The sequence below is a fragment of the Amblyomma americanum genome, chromosome 2 (assembly GCF_052857255.1).
Source record: "Amblyomma americanum isolate KBUSLIRL-KWMA chromosome 2, ASM5285725v1, whole genome shotgun sequence".
NCBI lineage: Eukaryota > Metazoa > Arthropoda > Arachnida > Ixodida > Ixodidae > Amblyomma > Amblyomma americanum.
Genome location: NC_135498.1, coordinates 200,336,067 through 200,353,986, shown reverse-complemented (window position 1 = coordinate 200,353,986; position 17,920 = coordinate 200,336,067). Strand labels below are relative to the sequence as shown.

General features: G+C 48.7%; 1 protein-coding gene across 1 annotated transcript in view; it reads right to left on the bottom strand.

Moving 5' to 3' along the window:
• Positions 1-256: 256 nt before the first annotated feature.
• Positions 257-17,920, bottom strand: part of LOC144120331 (uncharacterized) — a 47,796-nt gene continuing 30,132 nt past the window's right edge. Inside the window, exon 9 of the mRNA XM_077652706.1 lies at positions 257-496. Coding sequence (XP_077508832.1) covers positions 257-496 — 240 coding nt within the window. The remainder of the gene's footprint in view (positions 497-17,920) is intronic.

Below are 17,920 nucleotides of genomic sequence, written 5' to 3'. Positions count from 1 at the left end.
CGAGCCGCCTGCAAGAGCATATAATTGGCTTTCTATGCTCGCCAGCTGACAGTCGGCGGTAGTAGTTGGAGGCGGAGTGGTCACAGAGCTGACGTTGGGGTACTGTGAGTAGTCCGCAACACGGTCAGCGAGTTCGGAGAGCTTGGCCAATGAGATCACCCGCAGCCTCAAGGACGAGGACCATGCTCTGGGGAAGAAGCTGAATGAACAACTCACGCAGAAGGGAGTCGGGCTGAGCAGCTTTGCCTCCGAGGAGCTAGCGCATGCGACGAAGGAGGTGTGAAGGGCGGCTGTCACCAAGCTCTGTAGCGCGGAGGAGCTGCTGAAGCTTATTGCGCTCCGAAGCAGACTTGTGGTCGATGAGAGCTGCCTTCAACGTGTCGAAGCGGCGAGCCGTGACCGGCGAGCTGACGACGTCCACTAACTCTTCAGCGACGTCAGGAGGCAGGGTGGAAACCAGGTGGTGGAACTTGGTCCCTTGGCTGGTGATACGTCGCTGCTGGAAATGCGCCTCAACCTGCAGGAGCCAGGCGGGGGGCTATTGGGCCAGAATGGCGGCAGGCTGAATGGCTGGAACGCGGCCACCGAAGAACCGAGAGGCTGAGCGTTCTAGGGAGTGTCACCGCCGGTAGGCAGGGCGGAAGAGCCAGCGGAATAAATGTAGGAGGATGGAGTTGCGTGTTCGAAGTCGGGTCACCAAATCTGTCGGAACTAAGGCGAGGAAGAACCAGCTTCGACAGCGTTGAAGTGCGAACTTTTTATTTGCGCTGCTCGCTGTTGTTGTTGTTACCCTCACCGGTTTTTTGTCGGAAGGATGTTATACAGAAGAACATTTAGAGGATCAGGCAAATTTTGTGCCATACCTACCTGAGGAGTATGAAATCTAGGCCAGTGGACTCAAAGGAAGGAAGTCGGCTGGTAACAAAAACCAGACAAGGAGCGGTGTAAATATGATTCATATATCCTTAGGTACTCCCGAACAGTAAGGAAAGGAAATCTAGATAATAAAGGGGGAATACGGGCTTCAAGAAAAAGCACGTTATTGACCACAAATTTGGGGAGGCGAAGGCAAAACCGAAGTGCTTCGAGCTCCAAAAGAACAAGCGAGCATATTTTGTAAGCAGCTGTACCAAAAAGCAGCACAGATCCCAGTTCTAAGATTGGTCGGACATACCAAACATAAATCAGCAAAAGTACATTTCCACGTATTCCTGACAGGGATTTGCTTAATCTACGCAACATCCCCACAGCACGATCCCTTTCGCTGCAACATGATCGATGTGAGAGCGCCATGAGAGAGGGCCATTTGCTGCGCATATTCACATGATATGCGCAGCAAATGTTAAATATACCATTCTGTAATCGACAGCACCAGTTTTTAAACCCGTGTAAGTTGTGGCAAAAGGGAAAATCAACGATAGTAGATTGCGGTCGAGCACAAATGGACACCTTTAGTTGCAAAGAAGATTTAACACATTGACAATATTTACAAAGTTTAAAAACATGAGAGCGGATGTCAGCAATTAAATGCCAACCACAACGTTCACTCACGCTGCGCTTACACCTCACTGCTGTGTAAGAAGCCCGAATTTTTACTCGTTTATATTGCTACCGCGAGAGGACGACGACGAGCTGCCGTGAGAAGAAAGAAAAGCGAGATTCGTTCACCTCTCCGTGCGCCCTCTTCATGGTAGACTTCAGGTGAACCACTCAAGCATAAGGGCACAAAAAACATGTGTTCAATTCTTTATTAATACGCACTTTTTTTGTCACTTGTGCGCAATTTTTCTCGACAGTTCTGTAGTAGGTCAAAATTTCATTGCTGGAAAAAGCGATAAATGTATAACTGCAGCAGGGAACAAGCATGAAAACTTCAAAACATACGCCAGACGTACCCAATGAAAGACTAATAGAGCAATGTCGTCAAAAACTTGGAAAAAATAGTATGAGTGCCATTACAAATCAAGTTATACAAGAGTAAGGCTAACCACATGGGCTGCACTAAAGAGAACTTTTCTGAAGAATTTTCTGTGATGCCTGTACCCGCGACTGGACACCGTTTAAATTCCGCTCATATGTATTTACTTTGTGTTATCGTCCTCCGTCTGGTGATACGAGTATTTTATTTTATTTTCTGGATTCTCTTCTGGAATATGTAGACCACATTAAGTATAATATTGTCCTTGGCGGTGACTTCAATATTAATCTCTTAACCAACAGCACGGTGAGGAGTGAAATAGATGCACTGTTAAAAGTCCACTGTTGTCTGAATGCTGTGAATGCGCCAACGAGGGTAACAGGAGAATCGGAAACAATACTAGACGTTTTCAGTACAAATATAAATCCAGGTCACCTAACATCCGCAGTAATCAGTTTACAAATTAGTGATCACCTACCTATTTTCCAATCTGTGAACCATAAACTTAATCTAACAGGGAGATTATTCTTTCTACACTTTCCAACTTTCGTTAGCATATAGCCGGCGCAGATTGGAGCGAAGTTTTTTTGTGACACATGCCGAAGTAGAGCACAATAAATTTATCACGATATTTCAGGAAATATATTCCACTTGTTTTTTTACAAAGAACACAATCCCCCACGCAAGTTCGTAAACCGTGAGTCAATATTTAGTTGCTTAAACGCATAAAAAACCTGACAAACTATACAATTTTCTTAAAACCAAATGTCCTGGAGCATTGAAAACCTTCAACTCATTCAGAAATAAGGTGACAAAGGAGCTTCGCTCCGCAAATAAACTGCATTATGAGAACCTGTCTCTCTCATCGAGCAATAGTTATCAGGCGTCCAGGAAGAAATTAAACTCAATCATAGGGCGCACGCCAGAACCGTTCACCAAATTTAATCTTCGCAGAATAGATTCTGAGGGACCTGAACTGGCGAACGCATTTAGTGACTTTTTTTAATTTCCATAGCTCAACCTTCCTCATATTACGAGTACTCGCCGCCTAATTATTCTCGTAACAACTGTACCGTTTTTTTAAATCTGGTTTCAGACGACGAGGTGGTTGCGGCTTCCAACAGCCTTAATAACAGCAAATCTGTAGACACCACAGGTATTCAGATAAAGCCAGAGAAATTTGTTATTCGTAATATAGCAAGCTTTTTGACGCACGTTTTCATTGCATGCAGTCTGCGAAGGTCATAGTGTTGTTTAAAAAAGGCGATAAAAATGACCTTGCTAACTATCGCCCATTTCGATCTTGCCTACCTTCTCAAAATATTTTGAAAAGCTAATTCTCACACGTCTTACATCCTTCATCGGTCATCGCAATATATTAAACATCGCTCAGTTTGAATTTAGAAAAAACCAGATCAACCGAGCTTGCCCTTCTCACGCAAAAAGAGTATTTTAGAGAACTGTGAAGACAAGATAATAGTCCTAGGTATATTTTGAGATTCCTCGAAAGCTTTCAATAGCGTCAATCAGAAAAAAAATTACGCAATAAACTAGACCGCTATGGTATACATGGTGCAGCCTACTCTCTTATATCTTCTTACTTATCCAACACAACACAGTATGTCGAAATAAGTAGTGTTTCTTCTGCAGTGCAGCCCGTCAACTCAGGAGTTCCACAAGGAAGTCTTTTAGGACTCCTTCTTTTCATTATTTACATTTGTGATATTTTCAATATAGATCCATCTGCCAAATACATTATTGATGGTTATGATACCAGTATGCTTTCCTCTGGTCATTCAGGCATTGATCTATCGAGCCGCGCTAACACGACCTTGGCCAAATTTGATCAATAGGCATGTATGAACAGTTTAAAACAATGTAAATAAAACAACAGCCGTACTCTTCCACCCCAAAAACAAATCATATGAGTTATCCCATCTGGTACAGAGTTACAGTCAAATGGAAGTTAACAAATGTGTTAAAACTTTAGGCGTCTATTTTACAAAGAATATGACATGGGATGGACATGTTGAATACTCCGTCACTAAGCTGTCACGCACAAAGGTTCCATACGTCGACATCTTTCAGTATTTCTCCTCTCAATTAATTTTCTGCTATACAATGCACTTTTTGCTGTATTTTAATTTATTGCTGACTACTGTGGGGAACCGGAACTTAGGAAAATATCACAACGGTATTATTGCTCCATAAAAGAGCCATGAGACTAATTTCTAAAGCTCCTTTCGCCGCGCACAAAGGGCCATTATTTAAACACGTAAACGTCGTAAAAATGATATCTTTGTATAAATATCGGCTTTCACTACTACACAGAAAAGGCATCACCAAGAAAGACAACTCAATAAATTTTTTTAGGGGCGCTTCAAAAAATGTGAATACACATAAAATCCGAAATCCAGAACGTTGGCATATTACTAACTACGGCAAGCAGATGCTTCACTACAGGCTTCCTGTTCTACTTTACCAACAGTCACGCAATAGTGTAAAAGATAGCGTACAACAAATTCGTCGTGTTTTGATGAACAGTTTGTCATTGTCCACATCAGTGATTTTGGCATGATGTACCTCGATTTGCTTTGTGTTTTACCTTAAATTACATTCAGTTTAATCGGTTTATTTATCCTGTGCTGCCAAATACCGTTGATTAGAGGACAGTGGCCCCGTCAAGCTGCTCTCCGAAGCGACTTGTTCGCGGCTGCTCCTTTTATTGTAAAAGAGGAAAAATGAACTCTTGATGATTATTATTATTATTATTATTATTATTATTATTATTATTATTATTATTATTATTATTATTATTATTATTATTATTATTATTATTATTATTATTATTATTATTATTATTAACCATGGAACCTCGTCGTCGGTTTCTCACGGTAACAATATCAACTACAGCGGCACCAATTGTTCCGTTAAGCGTTAAGTTAAGCGTAGCACGGACGCTTCTAGCAGTCCCTGTGGCCGCGCCAACGGCCGAGGACGTTCTATGCCAAAAGGTATCGGGAGCGGGCTGGCATAACGGGAGCGGGCTGGCATAGCTGAACAAAAGGGATGCCGCCGCACATTGAAGGGCAGCAACGGCATGTTTTGAGCCACTTCCCCGATTTCTGCTGACACCTGTCAACAGTCGTCATGAAGATGAGCAGTTGGGAACACGGTTCAATGCTCCCATTTCCTATTCAAGGCGGTAGCGGCTCGGTTGAGACTAATAATTGACGTAATGCTGGGAACCGCCAAGATCACGTGTTTTCGGGAAGCCGCCGACACGTGGGAGTGAGTATCTCTGAGGTCCTTTTATGTGTTTTCTTTTTTACTTTGTAGGGGAGAGAGTTTGAGTAGAACTGTGCAATTATGGGGCATGACACGTAAACCTAGTGGCCCAATCATATTTAGAGCCCATTCTCTGAATGCCGTTTTTTAAACCGATTTTTATGTTCTTCTCGTACTGTGTATTTTAGGGATGGGGTGTGAGGGCGCTCCTGACTAGGCTTCAAAAAGAAGTCGGGGCCACTTGCAAGCGCCTCGTCGACCACCCGCCAGAACGCGCTCCAGTTAGTATAATGGAGTTCAGGTGGTCGGTCGACCAGGCGGCGGCGACTGCCGCAGATTTCTTTTCAAGCTTATAGTCCGGAGCGCCCTCGCAGCCACCCGACGAGCAGAGATGGGGGCGGGACAACCCACACGTGAGAAGAACCTGTTTGGCCTGCGCGAGAAGCGAGATCGCTTAGAGCGACGGGCGCGACGGACTGACTGAGCCGCCGACTGGACTGTATACAACCGCCTGGACGCGGCAGCGCGTCGCCACTCCAAAAAACAATACCGCCGGCAGTGAGCTTCACTATGCCGAAGGATGGAGGAAGATGCTATAGCTCGCGGACGCTGTTTGAGACCCTGCCGCGCATCACCGAACCACAGGCAAGCCCTCAACCGCTGGCTGCCCACGCCATATCCAGTGGACTCAGCTATGAAGAGGTAGCAGAGCGGTTTGCCCACCGGTTCGCGCCACCTAGCCCCGTAAACGCAGCTGGCACAGTGGCTCCCGAGCCCCCCATAAACGACGCATATATGCAGACGACATAGCTCTCTGCTGCCGGGGACCACCGAGCGAGGCGCACCGAGTGCGGGAGGGCCTTCAGGGATATCTGACCGCAATCGTCACCTGCTTGCGAGGGCTTGGTCTGTCGCTGTGCGCGGACAAACCGGTGGCCATAACCTGCGTTTCGCGCTCGCGCGCGCGCCTTGCGCCACTGTCACTGGATGGAAATCCGATTCTTTGGCGGAAATCGGTGCGGTGCCTTGTCCTGGACATCTACAGGCTCCTTTCCTTCCGTCCCGTGCCCAAGCTCACCGATCGAGGCCAGGTAATCTCCCAGCAAGCCGCGCTGCGGCTATACAACGCCGCAGCATTGGGGGCGGCGCTCTCAGCGCTGCCGCTTGTCACAGTGCGCCAGCCGTGTTGGAAAAAGCTCGAGCTACAACACCGTAAGTCCTTGCGTGTGTGCCTCGGCCTGTCCAAAACTCACAATGCGCCGCACTGCTATCCGAAGCAGGAGCGTGGCCGCTCGAGCGACGCGCAGCGCGCAGGACACTGAATTACATCGACCGGCTTTATCGCGCACCGGATGGCGGCTCGCTACTAGAGCATTTGCGCTCGCACCCGCGCTCAACAATGGGCGCTGCGCTGCTCGAATAGGAGCAATTAATTGAAGGCTGGTCCCCCTACGGCCCCTGCGCGCCCTGGCCTGCTGCTCCGGAGGTACAGCGAGAGATCAATGGTTAACGAGCTACAAAAAGATGAAGGCGAGAAGAAAAAGACGACAACACCACCGAAGCGCTCACTCGCAACTGAACGTTTATTGGGAAAAAACAGCGAGATGTACACAAAAAGGCGAAAAAAACAAAGAATCCAGAGACAAAGGCTCAATGACATCGCTCCAGGGATCTTAATCACAAACGGATTACACGCGCATCGCAAGAGATCTAAACCAATGCAGTGAACATCGGCACGAAAGAAGAAATACGTACACGAAACAACATCAAGTGTCATCAAGGAAAGCTATTTCATGGCTTGTTAGGTTGACTTAAGGGGTGCTAATGCACGTGTCGAATCATTTTGCGGTGCAATACGCTTCCTTTATCTTGCATTTTAGTTGATGATAGTGTGTAAAAAGAACAGTAATGTTATAAAATTCTGGGGCACATTGCTTGCGTTTTCCTAGCCGGTCGGATTCCCGACACTGGTCACACAGGTTAGAGTGGTCTTGGTTCAAGCTGTTCTTACGCTCTATAAGGCGCATGTTCTAGGAGCGGCCAGTTTGGCCCATGTGAGCATGCCCGTATGTCGGCGGAGTTTTGTACGGTACATTTTTACAGCATTCAGCATATTTGTTGACGTGCTTGATGCCACATACTTTACTAACGGGACGGCGTGTTGCGTCCGCCCGTTTTTGAACGGACGCGCACAGACGGGAAAGCTTGGCGGGGGCGGAGGAAACCACGTCAACATCATAGCGTCCACCTACTTTTTTCAGGCAGTGTAAAGTTCTATGCATATACGGGATGACACCAACCTTTCTTTTTTCGCGCTAGTGCCTACTGCTGGCAATGTGGGACCTGATAGAACTTGTCTGTTAACAAGAATAAAAGCGCCACAACACGACACAAAGCAGGAGGAAACCGACAGGACAGGCGCTAACTTGCAACACTTTACTGTCTTCATAAACCGCCGCGTATATATCAACCACTGGGGGGGTAAAGACAGATAGGGGGAACGCAGTTGAAAGCACGTGCGTTGAAAACTCGAATATTGCACAACAAGAACAGGTGATTCCGCAGATACTATGCCATATCTAAAAACTGACATTCTTTTTTATACATCACGATCGACGGGGTGCTAACACATGCACTACCACTCTTACATATTCTGTGCGCTTCTATCAATTCGCGTGCGATCGTGTCTTTACTTTTGCAGATTACACTTTTTTCCAGAAGTTTTGCTCCACATGCCTTCTTTCTTCCTTCTTCTTCTTTCCAGCAATCCTTACAGTGAATCGGTAGATTTGACCCGGTCCCATTGTTTAATGACAGACTGTGTTCTCTCAAACGGTCATTAATACATCGCCCCGTTTGGCCGATGTAAGTTTTACCACACGTCAGTGGGATGCTATACACAACTCCAACCGCACAATCTACAAAAGGGTTAGCATGTTTCGTTTGGCAAACTTTATTCTTGTCCTTATCCGGGTTAGTCACTCGGCACAATGCGGCGAGTTTCCTGGGAGCAGAAAAAACCACTGGCACCTTGTACTTGGAAGCAACATGCTTAAGATTATGTGCAACTTTATGCGAATACGGGATCACAACTGGTCTAATTTTCTTTTCTGAGGTTCCACTTTCGTCTCTTTTTTCTTTTCGTACTTTCTTCACCCCCTATCTGTCTTTACCCCCCCCCCCCCCTCCCCCTGTGGTTGATATATACGCGGCGGTTTATGAAGACAGTAAAGTGTTGCAAGTTAGCGCCTGTCCTGTCGGTTTCCTCCTTCTTTGTGTCGTGTTGTTGCGCTTTTATTCTTGTTAGCTATGAACCAACATGCCCCGGAGAGTGTTTTACTGAAAAACTTGTCTACCTCTTTCATATACTTGAGACGGCCGCTTTAGGGAACCCCCATGCTCTCAGAAAAGTTAACTGTTCAAAATTTTTTTGAGCATTGTGCATACATGATTTTACGAAGACCGACATGAAAGAAGAAACGGCTACACCATGTTTAATTGTTTTTGACTGCGTAGAAGAGTAATTTATCAGTGCTTAATTCTGCGACTAGCTCGTCACTGAGGTTGCGGATGAGTCCGTTGTTGATTTTGTCCGCACCCACAGCCGTATTCCTAGTTATGCTTTGAATTGCTGCATAGACTTCTTCTCGTGTGATGGGTCTATCTAGGCTTGGATTTTCTTTCCCCCGATAATCTCATCTATAGGTTATCGGGTTTGTGTCTTGATGCGCACTTTGTCCAGGAGTTCCTCATCGGTTCCTTCGAACTGGTGGATTAATCGGTATATTGCTTTAGTGTTTTCTGCTTTGGTTTTGGTCGGATCGATGAGTGGTTTCAGGATATGCCATGCCCTAGCTGTGCTCAGAGTTAAGTTGAGGAAGTCACTGAATTGCTGCCAGTTCGTTTTCGCCAACTCCACTGCGTACTCCTCTGCTTTCGTTGTAATTTCTATTTTAACTTTGAGCTTCCTGTTGTGTTTGTTTCTTCCACCCCTTGATTAGACCACGTCTGGCTTCCCATAGCCTGGCGTCTACTTCGGGTGTCTGTGTTCTTCTCTTGATCTCTTTGGTGTGCTCATTTTGCCTTTGCTTGAGTATGTTTCCCCATTCTTCAATCGACTGAATCCCTCCTTTGATGAGGTGTTCGTCGCATGCTCTAAAGAATTAACCGATTTCCTCAACAAGCACTGGGCAGCGGAGACCGTTCCCGAGGATTGGAAGCATGCAGAGGTGGTTATGATTGCAAAACCGGGTAAAAAGCTACAAATCGAAAACCTAAGACCCATCTCCCTCACATCGTGCCTCGGCAAGCTGTACGAGAGAGTGTTAACATTAAGGCTACAGCAATACATGGAGGATCACGAACTCTATCCCCTCAGTATGTTCGGATTCAGGGCGAAGCTGTCCACCCAAGACGTACTTCTACAAATCAAAGAAAGAGTTCTAAGTAACGCCTCTAGGGACGAAAACAACGTAATAATGGCACTGGATATCAAAGGAGCTTTTGACAACGTAAGCCACGAAGCCATCCTGACAGGCCTGGACGACTTGAACTGCGGCAGGAGGGTCTTCGGTTACGTCAAAGCTTTCCTCTCAGATAGAACATCGACGATAGGGCTGGGAGAACTCCGCTCGGAGAAGTTCCACACCCCTAACAAGGGAACTCCCCAGGGCTCGGTCATCTCACCTACGCTTTTTAACGTTGCAATGATCAGCCTTGCAAAACAACTTAAGGAAGTCGAAGGAATCCACCATGCCATGTATGCCGACGACGTCACCATCTGGACAAATACGGGCTCACTAAAAGAAAAGGAAGAAAGACTACAGGAGGCCGCGACCTGCGTAGTGAACTACGTAACCGCGAGAGGGATAGCATGCTCCACCGAAAAATCAGAACTGCTCAGAGTCTGGAGAGGGAAAAAAACCGCACAGTCCCGAACAGCGACGAGCTTAGGCTCAACGTCTACTTAGAGGGAAAACCCATACCAGAGAAAACACTCATAAGAATCTTGGGCATGTGGATACAATCAAACCAACGGTGTACACATGCACTTGCTCTACTCAAAGCTTCCACCATACAAATTGCCCGCACTATCACGCGCGTCTCCCATTAACGCTCGGGCATGCGAGAGGAAGACACGCTAGAGCTAGTCAGGAGCCTGGTGATCAGCCGAGTCACCTACAGTCTTCCATACTACAACCCAAACAAAAGCGAAATCCAACAGATCAATGCGATTATACGCAAAGCATACAAAACAGCACTCCATCTACCGCAGCGCACATCCACAGGGAAGCTTTTAGCCCTAGGACTTCATAACAACTTTGAAGAACTGAGAGAGGACAACATGTCGCCCAGTTGCAGAGACTACAGCAGACTCCGTCTGGCAGGGAGCTTCTGCAGAAGTTGGGATGCAACGAAAAAATACAAGAAATCCAGCGAACCGCGACTATCCCGGACGGCATACGGGGCACAATTAGAGTGACCCCCATCCCCAAGAACATGGACCCCAACCTACACGATGAACGCAGAAAGGTGAGAGCCGAGTACATCCAAAAATCACTAGCCCATCAGACAACAACGGTGAATGTCGACGCAGCCACATACCCCAGAAGGACGGGACAAAACCATCCCAACGCGGTAGCGGCTGTGATAAACTCGGACATGCGGGTAGTCGAGGCTGAAGAAGTGGCCGTCGCTCTAGCGGCAGCGGAGGGCTACCGGACTAAGCGATCCTTAACAATACTAACTGACTCTCAAACGGCACGCCGAAACTTGATGTTAGGCAGAATAGGTCACAGAGCGCTCCGCATACTCCGCTCTGGGGACCGACCCAAACAAAGTACAGAAGAACCAATAAAACATACGATAGTATGGACGCCGGGACACGCGGGAGTGGAAGGCAACCAAGCGGTTGACAGGGTAGCTCGAGGGTACACTTTTTACCGTGCTCCCCCCACAAGCGACCTCGAGGAAGCCGAACCTGTCCCTAGAGATTGCACGGCAATATTAAGCCACTACAAGGGCTGCAGAAAACGGTACCCATGTTGCCGACCCGACTTATACACGATGGTGACGTCGAACTCTTGCAACCGAAGGCTCCACCGTGCAAGTCGCCCCGATGGATCTTTGAGGTTCGCAAGCCAGCACAAGGAGTGATGATCGCTGACGACTCGAAACGGGCGGCCGTACAGGTATGGACGAAACTTTGTGATTGCCCACACAACAGCGAGACACTCCTTTTCCGTTGTGGAATAATTCACTTCGGAACGGGACAAAGTGCGACTTGCGTATGCGATCACGCGTTCCACACCGTCTTGCCACTGCACAATCACCGCACCGAGGCCCACATTGCTGGCATCTGTGTGCAGTTCTGTGTCGGCCTGCTCGTCGAAGTGGGCAAGGATAGGCGTAGATTGGAGGCGGGCCTTAAGCTCTATGAAAGCTTTTTCCTGATCTTGGCCCCAGAAAAAGGGTTCGGAGTCTTTTGTCAGGCGAGTCAGCGGCTCTGCGAGCTTGGAGAAGTTTTGAACGAACCTCCGATAATAGGCGCAAAGCCCCAGGAAACGCCGCAAGCTTCGTTTATCTGTTGGCTGGGGAAATGCAGCAACGGCGGCGGTCTTTTCTGGGTCGGGGCTAACGCCCTGAGCGCTCACAATGTGGCCAAGAAACTTGAGCTCCCGAAATGCGAAGTGGCACTTTTCAGGCTTGAGAGACAGACCCGCAGAACGAATTGCTTCGAAGAGGGCACGTAAACGTTTCAGGTGCTCCTCGAACGTGTCGGAGAAAATCACGACGTCGTCGAGATAGACAAGGCAGGACTGCCACTTCAGGTCAGTTAGTACGGTGTCCATCATACGTTGGAACGTCGCAGGGGCTGAACACAAGCCGAAAGGAAGCACCGTAAATTCGTACAGTCCGTCAGGAGTAACGAAGGCGGTCTTTTCTCGGTCACGTTCGTCGACCCCGATTTGCCAATAACCGCTACGAAGGTCGAGTGACGAAAAGTAGGTAGCATGGCGGAGGCGGTCTAATGAGTCATCAATGCGCGGCAGTGGATAGACATCTTTTTTGGTAACGTTATTGAGACGTCTATAATCTACACAGAACCGTAGGCTGCCGGCTTTCTTTGCGACGAGAACAACAGGTGACGCCCAGGGGCTCGTCGATGGTTGTATGACGTCGTCGTGGAGCATTTCTGCAACTTGGCGGCGGATAGCATCGCGTTCCTTCGACGAAACACGATAAGGACGCTGACATAGCGGTCTCTGGTCACTGTCGACGATAATACGGTGCTTAGTTATTGGCGTCTGGCGAACCTTGGATGTTGATGCAAAACAGTCGCGGAAAGAGTCAATAAGGCTTTCCACGCGGCGTTTCTGATTGGTCAGAAGGTCAGGGTTGACGTCGGTCCTAATGGCTGTTGCAGTGTCCTGTTCAGCTATTTCGGGGACCGTTGTTGATAAGGCACATTGGCCGGCATGCTCGCCAAGTTCTTCAAAATGGGCAATCACCGTGTTTTTCGTCAAATGTTGGGGTTCACAACTAAAGTTGGTCACTAAGAGCGTGGTACGCGCGTGAACAAGGTCGACAAGGGCGCGAGCAACGCAAACTTGCCGAGACAGTAGAAGCGACATATTCGCTTCGGCAATGCCCCGAGTACCGGAGCTGGTATCACACTGGACTGTGACAAACTTGCTTGCTCTCGGCGGTATCGTTGTGTGGTCACCAGAGATGCGTAATGGTGCTCTGTGCGGCTCGGGGTCGGTATCAACGGCTCGCTGTGTCGAAAACGATACCAATTGCTCGTGCAGGTTCATGACCGCCCCATACTCTTTAAGAAGTCCATGCCGAGAATCAGTTCTTTAGAGCACTCTCGTAGCACGGCGAAGGAGCCAGTGAAAGTTGCACCGCGGATCTTTATACGGCTGGTGCAGACGACAACCGGCGTTACCACATGGCAGCCAGCTGTGCGTATCTGCGGCCCATGCCAAGGTGTTAGAACCTTTCTGAGGGTTGCGGCTAGGTTACTACTCATGACAGAAAAGTCGGCTCCGGTATCGACGAGTGCAGATACGTCATAGCCATCGGCGGCAACAAGAATTTCGGCGGCGGAAACAATTGTTGGACAATTTGTCGGCGAGGTTTTTGGTGCCGTCGTCGATGGGGTCGTCGCTGAGGTCGTCGGTGAGGTCGGCGGTGGGATCGTCTTCAAGGTCGGCGGGTGGGGTCGTCGCATAAAATCGTCGGATGGAGGCTGTTCACTGTCTGCGGCAGCGGCGGTCCTACCCCCAGAGGACGCCGTCTTCAGTTTTCCCGGCGGGGAGACGTGCCTCTGAATTGGCCAGATGATGGTGCATGACTGGGTGGAGGAACTCGTCTTGGAGACGGCGACCTAGACTGGCGTCGGGGAGGCGTTGAGGGCAGCACATTATCGGCCAGGTACTGCTCAATGTCTCGCGGTCTCTCACCATAGCGCGGTCGAGGTGCGCTCGGTGGAAATCCTCTCAATCCCATCCGCCGGTAGGGGCAGTTGCGGAGGATATGACCGGGCTCCCCGCAGTGGTAGCATAGTGGCCGGTTGTTGGGTGTGCGCCACACGTCAGCTTTCGAACAGGGCGCGGGTCACGCAGCTCTGCGGAGGGAAAGTACCCCTGCGTTTTTTCGGCAGCAGGGCGGAACGCATGTGGAACTGGCGCAGGTCTCCACAGAGCTTCACTGTAGCTCATGATGTACGGCTCCGGCTGCGGTGTCCGTAGGGCTTCGTTGTAGCTGCTGGCGTACGGCTCCGGCTGTGGTGCCGGTGGTGGCTGGACTGCTCGCCGAATTTCCTCGCGGAAGGCATCGGCTACAGCTGCAACACTGGCAGGTGGAGCATCTAAGCGGAGGTTGCGCAGTTCTTCGCGAACTACACTCCGCACAAGCTCCCGAAGAGCCTCGTCCCCGGCGACTGGCAGGGACGCACAATAGTTGCTGGCCGCAACACTTCCCGGACGACCGTACTGCGCACTGCGTTCCTGTAAGGAACGTTCCATGCCTGTGGCTTCTTTACCGAAGTCAGCGACGGTTCTTGGTGGGTCGCGTATGAGGCCAGCGAAGAGCTGCTCCTTCACACCACGCATGAGGTGGCGCACCTTGGTAGCCTCTGGCATGGCAGGGTCACCCCGATTGAAAAGACGTGCCATGTCTTCAATAAACATAGCGACGCTTTCGTTCGCCTGCTGTGACCTGGTGCGAAGGGCGAGTTCGGCATTTTCCTTGCGTGCGTTTGTGCTGAAGGTAGCCAGCAACTGACGGCGGAACGCTTCCCAGTTCGTAAAGGATGCCTCATGGTTCTCGAACTATGTCTTCGCTGAGTCTTGGAACGAGAAATAGACGTTTCGTAGTTTTCGGTCGTCGTCCCACTGGTTAAAAGTGGCCACACGGTCAAAGCTGGACAACCAGTCCTCGACGTCCTCAAACCGATCGCCGTGGAAGGATGGTGGTGAGCGAGGGGTGAGAATTACAACGGGCGAGACAGTGCCGGAAGGCTGGCCTGTCTGACTGCCTGTAGTAGACGTCATGGTACGCACCGGCCTCGTCAGTGGCTGACACTCAGGTTGCAGACCTCGCAGGCGGCGGCTCGCTTTATGGACGGGTGTTGTGTCCAAGAGTCGCTGATCAGCGTCAGAGTTGCCCTCGGGGTGAGCGTTCATGGAACGATACCCAGCGGCTCCACCAAAATGTCGCCGACAAACGTAGGGCGGCACGAAAAGGGGTTTTTTTAATCCGAAGGCCAGAAACCCAGCAGCGCACGTTCGAACGGGAACGCCCTCTTCTTCGCTCCCACACGAGCCCAGTAATGCCGCTCGGCCGCATGGCGGCGCTCGCAGAAAGTGAGGAGTGTGGCAATATAATGATGGTTGACCTCAATACAGAACAAAGCCGCATTTTGAATAGAAAGTGAAAAATGGCAAACAATATAAATATTACACATTTGATTCAATATTACAGAATGAAATTTTAAAACTTTACCACAACTTTTGAAGGAAGATAACAAAGTACAAAAAAATTTGAACAGGCACATTAATGATTTTCAAAGATTCAGAGCGCTCAGGAAAAAAAAACCTTAAACACTGTAAAATTTCCAGCTGTTCTGTATCAACATTGCATATTTAGCTTTCATGGTTATACCAGGGGCGACTAAGAAGGGAGGAAGAGAAGGGGGAGGGATATCCTAAAGTACGGCTTCCATAGAAAATCCGGATTCTCAATAATTATTTTTTTCCGTAGAAATATAAGAAATGTACGATACAATATCCCACACACAGTCTTCCCTCCATGAGTACCTCATAAATCCACCCTGGATGATACTAGCCTAATTGTGAGTGAAAAGTTGAGATCGGATACACGTGAACAGCAAATTTTGATGAAATTGCATGAAGGGGTCAACAAGGTCTTATGTATGCACTTACAACACAAGCTGCATTTAAATGCAATCAGTTTGATTGGTTGCTCAATAGTAAAATATTTACATTACATTAGTTATAAACAGGTCGCTTAATTTCAATATATATATATATATATATATATATATATATATATATATATATATATATATATATATATATATATATATATATAGCAGACAAGGTAAAGGAGATGAGGGACTCGTTTTTGACAAACCTATGAAGGGAGCCAACAGTCACCGAAGCGAAGGTGCATAGGGAAATTTTTAATTTTTTTTAATGTGTAGTGCTAAATCACAGGGTTAATAATACTTACATTAATCTATCGCTTAAAGAAAATTACTTATAAAGCAGAAGAAAAAACAACCATGCCGCCAGTGGGATCCGAACCCAAGAGCTCCGAATATCGCGTCCGGTGCTCTCGGTCGCCGTAGCTCAGTTGGTAAGAGCACCGGACGCAATATTCGGATTCGGAGGTCGTGGGTTCGGACAGCCGTCGCCGTAGCTCAGTTGGTAAGAACACCGGACGCGATATTCGGAGGTCGTGGGTTCGGATCCCACTGGCGGCATGGTTGTTTTTTCTTCGGCTTTATAAGTAGTTTTCTTTAAGCGATAGATTAATGTAAGTATTATTAACCCTGTGATTTAGCCCTGTATTATTAAGTATTATGAACCCTGTGATATATATATATATATATATATATATATATATATATATATATATATATATATATATATATATATATATATATAGTTGTGTGTGTGTGTGTGTGTGTGTGTGTGTGTGTGTGTGTGTGTGTGTGTGTGTGTGTGTGTGTGTGTGTGTGTGTGTGTGTGTGTGCGCGCGCGCGTGTGTGTGTGTGTGTGTGTGTGTGTGTGTGTGTGTGTGTGTGTGTGTGTGTGTGTGTGTGTGTGTGTGTGTGTGTGTGTGTGTGTGTGTGTGTGTGTGTGTGTGTGTGTGTGTGTGTGTGTGTGTGTGTGTGTGTGTGTGTGTGTGTGTGTGTGTGTGTGTGTGTGTGTGTGTGTGTGTGTGTGTGTGTGTGTGTGTGTGCGCGTGTAAGCAGCGGGTGAAGATCGGATGCATTCGGTACAACAGTTACGTTTGAATAGAATTGGCACATGGGGTTAAAAGTGACTATCTTTACTCTCACGTTTCGACCAGGCTCTGGCCTTCGTCAGAGTGATCACTTTAGCGAATGCCAGACCCTGGTCGAAACGTTAAAATAATGGTCGCTACTTTTCCCACCGTGTGCCAGTTCTACCACTGCCACGATGCTACCACTGCCGCAAGTCAGCTGTCCACGTCAGCTGACTGCGCCAACAGAGGAGAAGTGGCTGCAGGCACCGAAGGAATCATGGACAGCCGCGTCATTATCGATATCAACAGCTTCACCGCGTATGAACCCGCCCGCGCCGCCAGCATCGTTCTGTGCGCTCGGTAACGGCACCTCAAGGCAGCCATCTAACCCGCTGATCTTTGCGATGCCGACGATCGGCCATCTGTTTGTCAGCCTGCTGTTGCCGACCTTGACAAGCATTCTTTAGGGTGCGTTTGACTACGGAGTACCATGCTAACCATGCTCGAGCGCCGAGCCGGGAGGCTGCCACTGGCGCTCGTCAGCTGTACGCACCAGATGACTGAAGGAATCATGGACGCTCCCATCATCATCAATATCAACAGCTTCGCAGCATATATACCCGCCCCCGCCGCCAGCACCATTCTGTGGGCTCGGTGACTGAACCGGAGCGCAGCCATCTAACCCGCTGATCTTTTCGATGGAGACGATCGGCCATTTGTTCTTCAACCTGCTGTTGCCGACATTGACATTCATTAGGGTGCGTTTGACTGCGCTTGACTATGCTCCAGCGTCCAGCCGGGACCCTACCACTTCCGCTTCTCAACTGTCCGCCCTGGATGACAGCGCTAACAAAGGAGCAGTGGCTGCCGGCACTGAAAGAGTCTTGGACAGCTACATCATCACCGATAACAAGACCTTTGCCGCATATAAAAGCGGCCCCGCCAAGAGCACAGTTCTGTGGGCTCGGCGACTGGACCTCAGCGCAGCCATATAACCCGCTGATCTTTGCGATGCAGACGATCGGCCATCTGTTCGTCAGCCTGCTGGTGCCGACCTTAACAAGCATTGATTCGGATGCGTTTGACTGCGCCTTACCATACATACTCCAGCGTCGAGCCGGGACCCTACCATTATCGCTCGTCAGCTGTCCGCCCCAGATGACTGCGCCAGCAGAGGAGGAGTGGCTGCCG